Source organism: Clarias gariepinus, chromosome 2 (genome assembly GCF_024256425.1).
Source record: "Clarias gariepinus isolate MV-2021 ecotype Netherlands chromosome 2, CGAR_prim_01v2, whole genome shotgun sequence".
NCBI classification, from domain to species: Eukaryota; Metazoa; Chordata; class Actinopteri; order Siluriformes; family Clariidae; genus Clarias; species Clarias gariepinus.
Window position 1 is genome coordinate 38,053,865 of NC_071101.1, and position 13,103 is coordinate 38,066,967.

Sequence of the window (13,103 nt, forward strand, 5' to 3'; positions counted from 1 at the left end):
CCTAAAGAAATTAGCTACAAGCATCCTGCAAAACACCCACGGTTCTTCGGAGGACTTGACTGTCCCACCTGCTTTTTTTTTTTTGCATGCAAACCACAGCATCTTTTTTTTTGGCTGAAAAGTGGACGCTTATATAATATGCCAATTTCTTTTTCCTGGCACACAAATATTGTTTTTTTTGGTTTTGTGATGCAAGACTAATAATTAAAATTGTTTTTGTGCTAACTCAATAATAAAATATACTATACGAAAAAAGTTAAGAGACTAGCTTTGTAACTCCATACCAACGCACAGGGAACAGCAACCTTCATAAGTCAGTGTGCCAAAAGACATCGCCCTGTGTACATCGGGAGCGGTGCGACTATTGCGTAACTATGCGTTACCAGGTATGCTTTTTCATCATGGACAGGAAGTAAGGACTAAAAAGTAAAGAACAACTGAGCAAATCTGACTAAGACGTTTGACATGATCCTGCAAATTTACAACAATACATTCAAAATGCATTCTTTTACAAACCCAGTTTACGTATGTAATGTGTGTGATATGTGTGTATGCATGTTTGAGTGATATTCTGTAATGTCCTCTGTAGCACTGTCATGAAGTCTGAGAGTCACTTACCCGCCTTGCACATCATCCTGCACTGCCTTCACGATGCCTTCCAGAACATTCAGTGGGTCTGCGTAATCTTTCAGGATTGCCTCGTCACCACTACACACACACACACATACAGAGTTATAATGTCATTCACTCACTTGGCCTTTGAGCGAGCATGCACGCGGTATATAATACAGATGAGACATTTTCACATTCAGATCTCTGACACCGTGAAACCGCTCAGCTCTCTGGAATCCCTCCACGGTTGGGTTTGGGATTAGTGCTATAGATCGTCCGGCTTTTGTACTTATATGATGTAATTCTCTCATTACATCCCTCTGCATTTACTGTATAATAGTTAAAGGTGTTTCAGGTTGTGTTAGCAAATTCTGGAAAAATTTCATCAGCATTCCCACCTTCGTCTCCTCTTAACATCTTCATATCTTATAGGATGGCGTTAACTCTGGGAAAGGATGGCGTTAAGAGGTTTCTAGAGAGACTTCATTCTGCCCTGAACCTGATGACGTCTTGAAACGCAACAGAACAACAGCTATGTGTGAGAATCCTATCAAACCACAAGCTTGTTTAATCCAGTACTTAATACACTATAGAAGTATACAGTACTGTAGATCTCAACGGTTTGGGGGTTGACTCAGTGTGCGTATGGATTTTGCATGTTCTTTCCGTGCTTGGTATGTTTCTCCGGATTCTCCAGTTTCTGAGAGTCCTAAGACATGCACTGTAGGCAGACTGCATTATTGGATGTGTGCGTATGTCATCCCATTCATGGTGTTCCCCACCTCATGCCCTAAAGCCCCGTGACGCCCTTCCTATGATAACCTTATGAGAAGACACGAGTGTGAGGATAACAGCTGCCCTGCAGTGCTTGATGTTCTTCTCTGCACCATAAACTCTCTGAGTGACATACATTTAGCCTTAATGCACTTTTAATCCACCAGTTCACACTTCATTATCACGTACAAACATTAACGATTTACCGCAGCTCGTCTAAAGGTCAAGGCGTTAAGGGAAACAGGACCCGAGCGCCTGACGAGCCCTGCCTTCAGATACCGCAATTAGGTCATTGTTCGATTTGTAAGATCGCAATATCTTGATTTTATGTGAAATCTTTATAAAGATGCTGGCTGCACTGAACGAGCAGCGTTATCCGTGCCAGCGTTCCCTGGTGCTTCGTCTAGCTTCCCGACACGGCAAGATAAATAAATGAATTAATAAATAAATAAATGAACAAACTCGAAAAAACAAATTCGCATTCGATGCGGCTCCATTAGGACCCAGCCGATCTAATGTGCAGTCCTCTCTGCTGTGACCAATCAGCACTTAGGCTGAGACAACAAAGAGGAACATCTGTATTAGTCTGCTGCAATTATTCTGGTCATTAATCTAGTTCAGAGGGAAAGGAAAGAAGGAGGGAAAGAAAGAAAAGCAGAGTGGGAGAGACTACAAATGAGAAGCATACATTTTTAAAAGCCTAATCAATCTTCTTTTTTTTTGGACTTTCTTCCTGCCTGATACTGAGTTTCTCATCGCTAAGCTAGCTGTGAGTCTGCGACCTGAACTTAAAGCCATTATCTAGACAAGAACTCGGAGAAGAAAACTAATTAGGAGGTTTAGAAGTTATCAGTTGTCCGTTGTCGTTGATGTCTCAAATTAATGCCCCATGCACTGATTTTCTTTGTCGTCGCTTGTTTTCTGTCTGTTGTCATTTGCAGCACTGAGGCACCACACTGGGTATAAATCATGGTCATAAAAGCTTTTAGTTCAGCTCTGGTTAAGATGCAACAGTACCTAGCTAAAAGTATCCTGTGTTCATTTCGTCAGTTACACAAGCGTAAAATCAGCAAACCTACACAATTTGGTATTGTGTAAAGATTCAACGACAAAGATTTGTCACATAGGTTAGCTAGCTACTGTACAGTACATCATGGAACATCTGGATGTGTGCATAGTTTGTCCCCATTTCAAATATTCTCGGTCATGGAATTTTTTTTTTTTTTTAACTACGTCCATCTAGCTATTATCAATGTAACTTTTGTCAATCCATTCATCCATCCATCCATCCATCCATCCATCCATCCAACCCTCCATTCATTCATTAAATTAATCCATCCATCCATCTATCCCTCCCATTAAGTTAATCCATTCAACCATCCATTCTTTCATCCATCTGTCCCATTAAGTTTATCCATTCATCCATCCAATTAAGTTAAGCCATCCATCCATCCATCCAATTATCTTAATCCATCCATCCATCCTATTAAATTAATTTATCCATCCCATTAAGTTAATACCCTTTGCCCATAGTTTCAATCATCCTTCCATCTATCTATCTATCTATCTATCTATCTATCTATCTATCTATCTATCTATCTATCTATCTCTCATTAAGCTGAATCCATTCATCTTTTGCATTAATTTAATCTATTCAACCCTCCATTCATTCATTAAATTAATCCATCCATGCATCCATCCCATTAAGTTAATCCATTCAACCATCCATTAAATTAATCTATTCATTTATCCCATTAAGTTAATCCATCCATCCATCCATCCAATTATCTTAATCCATCCATCCATCCTATTAAATTAATTCATCCATCCCATTAAGTTAATTCCCTTTGCCCATAAATTCAATCATTCTTCCATCTATCTATCTATCTATCTATCTATCTATCTATCTATCTATCTATCTATCTATCTTTCATCTCTCTCATTAAGCTGAATCCATCCATCTTTTGCATTATTCAGTTAGTTCCACCATCCATCCATCCATCCATCCATCCATCCATCCATCGTATTAATGTTATCCATCCACCCTTCCATCCATCCATCTAATGTACATTAGAAACTTACCGGCTAGCTAGTACTAGACACAGTACATATCACTGCTCCAAAAATTCTAATATTCACCATAACTCTTGTAGTCTTTGAAGTTTTACATCCACCTCTGGGATATGCAATCTAGGAAGAAGGACTAAGGCATGATTAAGCACGCTTGCAACAGATGAATCAATGGTTAGATTTCTTTTTTTTTTTTTTTACATTTCGGCCAGAGTGTGCAATGTGCAGACACCATTAACACTCTAATGATATTTCTGCCTTCAGGAATGAAAAGTGAATAAAGAAAAAATTCAAGTCTCCATAATAATGACTCGGATTCATGAAAAAAAAAAAAAAAAAAAACCTCAAGCATCCCGGGAGAAAGAAAGAGATGTTGGGTTTGGGTGAAAAACAAGTCAATAAAAGACGTGCGAGACACAAGTGAAGCAGAACAATGAAGCAGTCGAATGACCCCCAGGAGGTGGAGCGGCTGTGCCTCCTCCTGTGACACCATTGAACAGAAAGAAGATGCATTGCAGGAGAGAGAGACATGCTGATTAGATTAGTATCTCTGCACACCTGATCTTAAAGCACACAGTACTGTAACGCATTGCACTGTCAGCTCTGGGGATGTGACAAGTACGTGATTAGAATGGATTACACGATTACGAAAAAAATGACGCCTAAAAAATGACAATGATGTGATCAGAAGGATATAAAAACAATGGATTGTGTTGGTCTTAACAAGCTCTACCAGGTCAAACTTCAGAGATGTGATGTGATGTGATGATGACTATATATATATATATTCTGGTCACTGCAGCGATGAATAATGCAAGACAGGTACTATAGGTGGAACAGAAAGGGCTAAGCACACTGGGAGAGAATCACTGCACGCTACATGACGAATGGGATGTCCGGGATAGCTCTTCATCTAAAATGGATTGAGGTAAAGCAGCAGGTTTCTATCAGAATGTCTCTGAGTACGCTGAAAGATTTTAGGCCAAGCAGAAGAAACATTCAGTCCACGAAATGCCATGCTTCAAAAAAGAAAAAGTTCCTCAGTACACAGAGTTCCACTATAACTTTCAAGAGGACTGTAGATCACAGCTTGTGTCGGCGCCATCCACAGGGGGATAAACAGAACTGCACTTTCTTTACCAGCGTACCAGTTGTAACCAATATGACAAATTTTACAGTATATGTCTTCTTGAAAATGAGCATCTACGATCCCAAAGGCTTCTTGTCGTTCTTAGCGGCGAGTGCCTGGCCCCTTAATTGCTTGCTTAGTTTTTGCTTATCACCACAATAATGTGGTGGGGGGAAAAAGTGACTTTTTACTCAGGATGCAGACTCATCTATCAATATTATGCTCAAGACAGTTTTAACAAGTATTCATGCCCATATTACACATATAATACTACACGGAGAGTTTTAATTTAAATTAAACTCCCGGGAGCATCATTGAGCTCCATAATTAATCCATTCAAGTGAATGAACTAACAAAAGAATGTTTATTAGTCTTTTGGCTGCCACCGTCGAGGGGTCGCCACAGCGGACCTTGGCACAAGTTTTACGCAGGATGCCCTTCCTGGCGCAACCCTTTCATATTATCTGGGCTTTGGATTGGACCTGAACCAGGGCCTTCCGCATGGCAGGAAAGAAACTTCCCACCGAACCACCATTGCCTAAAAACTAACAAAAAAAAAGCTGATAAATTTTTAGACCCTTTTAAGTTTTCCACATTCTGTTCTTAAAATGGATTCAAATGCTTTTTGCTTCATGATTAGAGATGCGCATAATACTCCACTGCACAAGAACATGTGTTTGAAATGTTTTGTTTATTGAATAAAAAATAAAGACTGAAAGATTCTATTTACATACAGTAAATATTCAGACCCCTTGTTAGGACCCTTGAAATTGAACTCTGCTGCTTTTTTCTGTGTCTAGTTGAATCCATTGGAAATAATTATAAAAAGGCACGCAAGGTCGAGAGCTTTATCTGTAGCAGGATTGTTTCAGGACTGTGGAAGGTCTACAGATCTAGGGAAGGACACACAACTGCAGCATTGAAAGTTCCCAATAGCATCAGAGCTTCCATCATTCTCCAATGGAAAAGATTTGGAACAACCAACAGACTTCCCAGGTCTGGCTCCCCAACCAAACTGAGTTAACAGGAATGAAGGTTGAAGGAATGAAGGCTATGCCGGTCAGAAGCCATTCTTCACTAACAGGTACAAGACAGCTGGCGGGGGAGTTTTGCCAAAAAAGCAACTGATGGACTAAAGCCAAAGATTGGACTATTTGGAATTAGGAAATCAAACACTGTTCATACAGTCAAACATGGTGGTGGCAGCACCATACTGTGCTGGGGTTTCTCTGCAGCTGGGACTGGGAGATTAGTCAGTATAAACGGAAAAAAGGATAAAGAAATATAAAGAGCACACCTTCTCCAGAGTGCTCAGGATCTCAAGCTGGGGTGAAAGTTTTACATTTTAACAAACAGCGACCCAAAGCATAACACATAATAGATGAATTAATATATAAACCAGACAAAAATGCCGAAGATTATTCATAAAATCAGGCTATAAATATTACAAGGCCGTTTTCATTGTATCATTCATTGGTTTTATCTTAGAAATGTGCTTGTATATTTATGCATTTGTTCATGTAGCACTTCCTGGTTTCCCTTTAATCATTTTACCGTGGCTGTTACGAGTGTTTACGAGCAATACTAGGCGATGAGATATTTTGGGTAATGGGGCACTAAGCCGTGGAGCTTTCTATTTAAGAGACAAAAGGACCAGAGGCAAGGCGGCGCTACGATTTAGAGCTGAGTGTGTGTTTTACAGCTGCTTCCAAACAGTGCTGGCAGCCAGAGAAAGAGGCCTAGACTCGTGGAAGGCGTGGGAGGTAAGGAGAAAAGGAAGAGAAAAGTCAGGGAAGGAAGGAAAAGAAAAAAAAAAGAGCGGGAAAGATCTCAGGAGGCCAAGGAAGAGGTCGAAGCTGTGTTTAACTCAATCAGGCTAAAACGGGTCCTCTCTGCCACAGGTTAATAGAAGGACAGGCTTTCAGGAGTACGCCATGAAAGAAAGAGAGATAGCCATAGAGAGAGAGAGAGAGACGGCACAGAAGGGGAAAAGAGTTTGGGGAAAAGCGAGGTGATGAGATAAAGACAGACAGTGCACCAGAGAGTTAGGGAGAAAAGTGAGCGAGAGGCCAAAAAAAAAGGAGTGGAAACAGCGTGCAGTACAAAGTAAAAGTGATAGAGTGAAACTGGCACCTGAGTGCGGAGACGATCCGTGCCACCGCGTCCTGCACCACGCCGTGCACCGACAGGCTCCTCCCAGTCCCGACGCAGACTCCCAGCAGCTTCTCAATCTGCTCCAGTGGCTGCCCGTCCAGCGCCATGGTAACAGCCAGCTCCTGAACTTTGATCTCCTCTGACCTGGAGAGGTCGAATGCTTTACTGTAGGCTTGCAGGCGTCCCTAAAAGCAGGTGAGGACAGACGTGGACAAGAAGAGAAAGAGCATTCAGGGTGTAAAAGTGAAAGAGGAAATGTCTGTGCTGCATGCGTCAGATATTTATTGTGAGAGAAGAGATTATGTCTTGTGTTTATCCTTTTCAGGATAAAAAAAAAAAAACTAACAGTGTGTTTATCATTCTGTATGTATAAATGATTGGGAGTTATTGCTGTTAAATGGGTTTACTTTGCATGCATTCATCTTCTATATGGTTTATTCTGTAATGGGTCGCGGGACACCTGGAGTCTATCCAAGGAGACTTCTACGGTAAGAGGGGTAACACCTAGACACCCTACACACATGTGCAATTTGTGAACCTAACCTATACGTCTTTGGACTGTTGGAAGGAAACCAGCAAGCACAGGGAGAACATGCAAACTCCACGCACACAGATGGGAAATTTGTTCTGCATTAGAATTGTTTTAACGGACGTTTTAAAACCTTTAAGTCAGGGCAAAAATCCAAAATTCATGATGAATACACTGATATATTTATTTTCATGGTGTATAGTGGGGAGGAAAATAAAATACCATTCCCCCTACCTTAAACACACACACAGTCTGAGCATTTCCTTAAAAACAGTGTGTGTGTGTGTGTTTGTGTGCTGAGGGTATCAGAGACAGTCCAACTGCTCTTCTTCCCTGCAGCTACATACCTGTCAATCATATCTAAATACCTTACACAGGGAGAGAGATTGAGGAAAAGAAGCATGAGTGTGCGAGAGAGAGAGAGAGAGATGGAGAGAGAGAGAGAGAGAGAGAGAGAGAGAGAGAGAGAGAGAGAGAGAGATGGATGGCTGCATGTTATTCTGTGTGTTTGGATAGTCATTATTACAGTGGATAGACTTACCTGTGTACTGTATGCGTATGTGTGTGTGTGTGTACATACCTCCTGGCTGTTTCTGAGTGACAGTGGGAAAGGCTGCCCGAGACTCTCCAGATGATTGAGAGATTGCTGCAGGTGAGAGAGGGCGTGGCTAAAATCAAAGGTGTGCTCATCACCATTGTCTCCGCCCCTTTTCTTGCTCTTTTCACTGATGCTCTTTAGTGCCTTTAGAGCTCGCCTGGTGATCTCTGTTCTGACATCAACGGAGAGCTACACACACACACACACACACACACACACAGAGTTACAAATGAATAAGAAAATGAACTTAAACCTGGAAAATGATAAACAGCAAACACATGAGACCTCGACGATAGCTCCTACACCATGCACTCACCTGATTGGTCGCTTCCAGGGAGAAGGTGATGGAATCCAGGAAGTGGATGGCATCTAAAGGCACGAGTCGGTCGAGGTACTTGACGCAGGTGTCATAGGCGTGGAGGAAATCCTGATCTGACCGAGGAGCCCTCTTAAGGATCTGAGCGTCGCCTTGCCAGAAGAGCTTGGGGAGCCAAGCGGCGTGCACGGCGCTGGGCGTGACGGAACCGCCTTCCTTCTGAGGAATCCGAGACGCCAGTTTCGAGATAGACAGGACGTTCTGGCTGTTCAGCACTGGCTCGAGAGCTTCGAGGGGATCCGAGTCTTCCTCCGTCAACTTCTTATAATCCAGACCTGTCAGATATGACACCAGGTGTGTTTGCAGGAAATACGAGGTCAACAGAACGGCGTGACAAACGATTATATTACACTCCTGTCACACCCGTATGCATTTCATGGAAATTGGAAAAATGAGGGTTTTAACACTAAAAAGACATCTGATTTGTAATAAGATTACGTCAGATTTATTCGTTTCTGCATATTACTGCATGCATAACTACAAAATCCATTATGCAGCTGAGTTTTATTTTAATTGCCGCTGCCAAAAAAAAAAAAAAAACAGCTTCTGATTGCAACGCTGATAATAATATTACTCGGCATTCCTCTGGAAAATCATCAGCAGGTGAAATCACGATCGCACAAGCCGACGCGCCACCATTAGCAATGTCGTTACAGCTGCCAGAGTTTTGAGCAACATGTGCAAATTTCTCCACAGCCACACTTCGAGCTTGAGGTAGTATTTTACCTAGACCACTAAACCAACAATCATTTGTCAACATAATGCACAGCGGTCTCTGCGACGCAACCATAGAAACCCTCGTCCTCGTGTATTAATGTACCTGCGTAGTGCAGCGCAATAAATCATTTTTTTTTTTTTGCAGAAAAACTGGGATGGATCGACACCCTTCGAGGCGACATGACACAAGTGAATTACATCTTGCGTTTGGTTTATTTCTTAATTACTTGCTGTTTATTTTTATTTTTTATATTTTGTTCCATAATGGTTGCTGACTACAGCACTGCCAGCGATTTATTGTCTCAGACTCGTAGCAAAGCTGCCATCAAACCAGTACAGATAAAAATATGTTGATTAGCACTTTTGTTTAGTGAACTGTGTGTAAAGGCTAATCACTAAGCATACTGTAAAACTATAGGTTGTGTAAGGGTTTGCATTCGGAGCAGCTCAGACTCGGCCTCCCCATACACTACAGGCTTTAATATAACACACTCAGGTTGAATAACATTATATAAATGCATGTTGATGTGCTGCTTCGTCCACGAGCGATAACCTTGATAATGAGTAATGAAAGCTAGCGAGACTCAATTAGCAGCATCTCATTTCCATAACGCTAACTGCCCCCTAAAAGCTCCCATTCATCTTCTGCGATATAAGCCTCTTTTCTTTATGAAGAGAAACTCCTACCTGTGCAAATCAAGCAGTAGTTTCACTAGTAGCGAGTAAAGAGAGCAGTCTTTTCTCCTGCAAGTGCTTATGTATTTACAGCAACCACATCCCAGTCTCTACACGCAGCTCATTTTTATTTCACAGGTTGATACTGTACTTATCAATACACAATTTACAGGTTGATATTATACTTATGGCATAGTTTTAAAAGTTCATTTCTTCAACATAAGTATCATACAACCAACCATCCATCTATACCATCTTATTCTATACAAGATGATGGGGCCTGGAGCCCATCCTAGGGAGCGCCGGGCACAAGCCCAGATACTCCCAGACATGTCACGAGAGGCATTCAAATCAAACCGGGACTTTTGATTGTGCAGAATAATAAAACACGTATTAAAGTCAAAACTCTGTTGATTTTCAGGGATCAGTCACTAAATGTTCACGGGAGTCATCGCAATAGGCTCCAAGCCACCTCAGCCAGAATTGTCATTCACGGACGTATGGTGTTTTTGAAAACACTTTCACCGTTAGAATGGTTCACTGCGGCTAAGTGTCTCATCACTGTGTCTCATCACTTCACCGTGACGTAAATGTCAATCTGTTTCACGCCTTCATTCATGAGTATTGTCAGCACAAGTCCTGGTTTAATCTCACACAGGATCAATCTATGCAATGACTTTTCTTTTTCTTTTTTTTTTTTAGTTTTCCAGACAGTTAACAATTTAATTTATTTTGAAATATTATCATTGTTTACTGTGAGTCATAGCAAAATCATTTAAAAATCTTTCCACGATCGCCACTGCCACCAAACATTTACATTTCAAGCATTTGGCAGACGCCCTATAATAATAAATTATCTCATTATACATCTGAGCAGTTTTAAGGTTAAGGGCCTCGCTCAAGGTCCCAACAGTGGCAACTTGGTGGTCGTGGGATTTGAACCTGGAACCTTCCAAACCGTAGTCCAATGCTTTAACCACTAAGTTAACTAAACAGTTAACCTTGACCAAACAGTTCCTGACTGCATGCTGATATTATTATTAGCCCCGCCCATACTCCTAAAAGTCAAATTACTTGTGATTTTTGTAAATGTTAAATATTGAAATATTTGCCCTAATTTGAGAACTTGTTACAGTACCATGAGTAGCATACAGTATCGTGTGGCTCAACTTTATGGACTGTGCAAAGTACACTACACTACACATTTTGATCTTTTTTTTTTTTTTTTTTTTACTAAAAGCTGCTGTTGAAGTAAACATTTTTGAAAAAACAAGACGTTTGCAGCAATATTTATACCATGAAATAAGACACGGTACGTATGTTGTTATTGTTGCAGGAACAGTGTTCCTGGTGCCATTCAGACACACAGATTAAGGGCCCTTTTTCTCCAGTTCCACTTCTAGAGTGGCTGCGATTAACATCCGAGAGTACCACCTCACTCGAGAGCCAGAGAATGCAGCTAATTAGATCACTTAGTTCTTATCTGTACGCCTGCGTTCAATTTCCGCCGTTTCATTTTCGCTCCTGCAAGCGCCGGAAAAGAACAACAAACATGCGTTTGCGGAGCAATTAAGCTTCCTTTATTATTGTTTTTAATCCCTCGTAAAATCAGCGCTGGCGAAAAGAAGGCTGTAATTATAAGTCACGGCTTCCGTTTACGTCTTTGTTTTCGCAGGTAGTGAACAAGGTGATGTTCATCTAGGACACATTGTTCTTTCCTTTGCTGCAGTTTTACACAGCAAACAAATTGATTTACCATCGGAATAAACGGCGAGTCAGACAAATGGTCAGAGACGTAGGTTTAAAAACGGAAAGGAAAGTTTCAGGAAAGGTTGCCGATGCCCCCCAAAGTGATGTTCATCTGGAACTTATTGTTTTGTTCCATTTTCTTTTCTTCAGCAATGGAGAGGTAGAGTTATGAAAAATGTTCTGAATTTGCATATGAAAAGAATAAACAGTTAGAGGTGTTAGGAGAGGAGACAAAGCATATGCGCTTCCACTAGAGAACTCTGGCACTGACATGAGAAAAGCAAAGATACCTACTGTAGACTTCGCAATAATATCAGCAGGAAGATATTCCAAATATCTAATGTAGAGCCAAAAATTTTTATTTTTAGCTGTCTGAACCTACCTGACCCAATGTGAAAAAGTAATAACAATTTAAAACTAATAACAATAAAACAGTGCTATTAAGCTTTTGCAATATCTGGTAATGAGTCTTTCAGATCCATGGCTGTGGAGGAATTTTGGCCCACTCTTCTATCCAGAATAATTCAATTCAGTCACATTGGAGGGTTTAACCTGTTTAAGGTCATGCCAAAGCATCTCAATCGGATTTAACTCCAGACTTTGATTACACCACTCCAAAACCTCACTTTTTTTTGAGCGATTAAGAGATGGGCTTGCTGGGGGCAAATACTTTTTCTCTGCACTGTATATAGCATTTCCAGAGATTTTCTATCAGTTGGACACAAACAAAACAGACTCTCCTTAAAATGACTTTATTTATTTTTGCATGAGTCATTTTCCTGTTCACTATAACTTTCACTCAAGCTGAATTAATACTACAGCAGCATCACTAACAGCCGAACACTCAAGGAGGATGCAAATGAGCGCAATGCTTTCCCTTCAATTTCATGGCTGTTCTCGGTAATTCCTGATAAATTGAATTTGTTACCGAGTAATTTAGGGTTTTGCGTTCGTGTTTGTCCGAAGCAGAGCCATTTGCACCCTACGGAGAGGCGGTTAACAACATCCAGCAGTCAGAGAAAGTCAACCAGAATGTCAAACTTACCGCTGGCTACAGCCTTCAACTTCTTCAGCAGTTTGATGTGTGTATCAGGCGTCATGGCGGATGAAGGAAGGTAGTCGGTGCACGAGCAGCTCTCCAGTAGTGTGTAGTAGTAGAGCAGACGCTGCAGGTCGACGCCCGCGATGCCTGGGTACACGTATTTGCTCATGTGTGAATAGAAGGACAGCGGGTCAGTCTTCAGGGTCTGGAAAAGGCCCAAAGACTCGCTGCGAGTCTCGATCTCCTTCGTGGAGAGACTGACAGGGAGGACAGAGAGACACAAGGCCTAATTATAACTCATGTGATCACTGGATTTGTGTTAAATCATAATATGTACAGTGCTATCTGTCTGTCTTTCTCTCTAGCAGCTTTTTCTAACAGTTCCTAGTAATGTCTAGTCTGTCTCTGTAGTCTCTACCACTCTCTCTTGCTCTTTGACAGGCTCTCCCTATATCCGTCTGACTCAGCCTGATTACAACTTATTACAAATAGTTTTGTAAATCAGAATATGTGTAGTCCTGTCTCTCTCTGTCAGTCAGCCTGTCTCTCCATCTCCCTCTAGCAGTCTCTGTCTGTCATTCTAGCAATATGTCCATCCAGCAGTCTTTTTGAGTCTCTATCAGTCTCCCTCTAGCGGTCTCTGTCAGTCTCCCTCGAGCGGTCTCTGTCAGTCTCCCT

General features: G+C 41.3%; 1 protein-coding gene across 1 annotated transcript in view; it reads right to left on the reverse strand.

Annotated features, from left to right (window-relative positions):
• nbas (NBAS subunit of NRZ tethering complex) overlaps window positions 1-13,103 on the reverse strand; it is a 200,577-nt gene that overhangs the window by 58,809 nt on the left and 128,665 nt on the right. The window contains exons 43-47 of the mRNA XM_053480280.1: window positions 12,429-12,682; window positions 8,183-8,517; window positions 7,849-8,055; window positions 6,719-6,924; window positions 619-708 (exon numbers count right to left, since the gene is read on the reverse strand). Of these exons, the coding sequence (XP_053336255.1) occupies window positions 619-708; window positions 6,719-6,924; window positions 7,849-8,055; window positions 8,183-8,517; window positions 12,429-12,682 (1,092 nt within the window). The remainder of the gene's footprint in view (window positions 1-618; window positions 709-6,718; window positions 6,925-7,848; window positions 8,056-8,182; window positions 8,518-12,428; window positions 12,683-13,103) is intronic.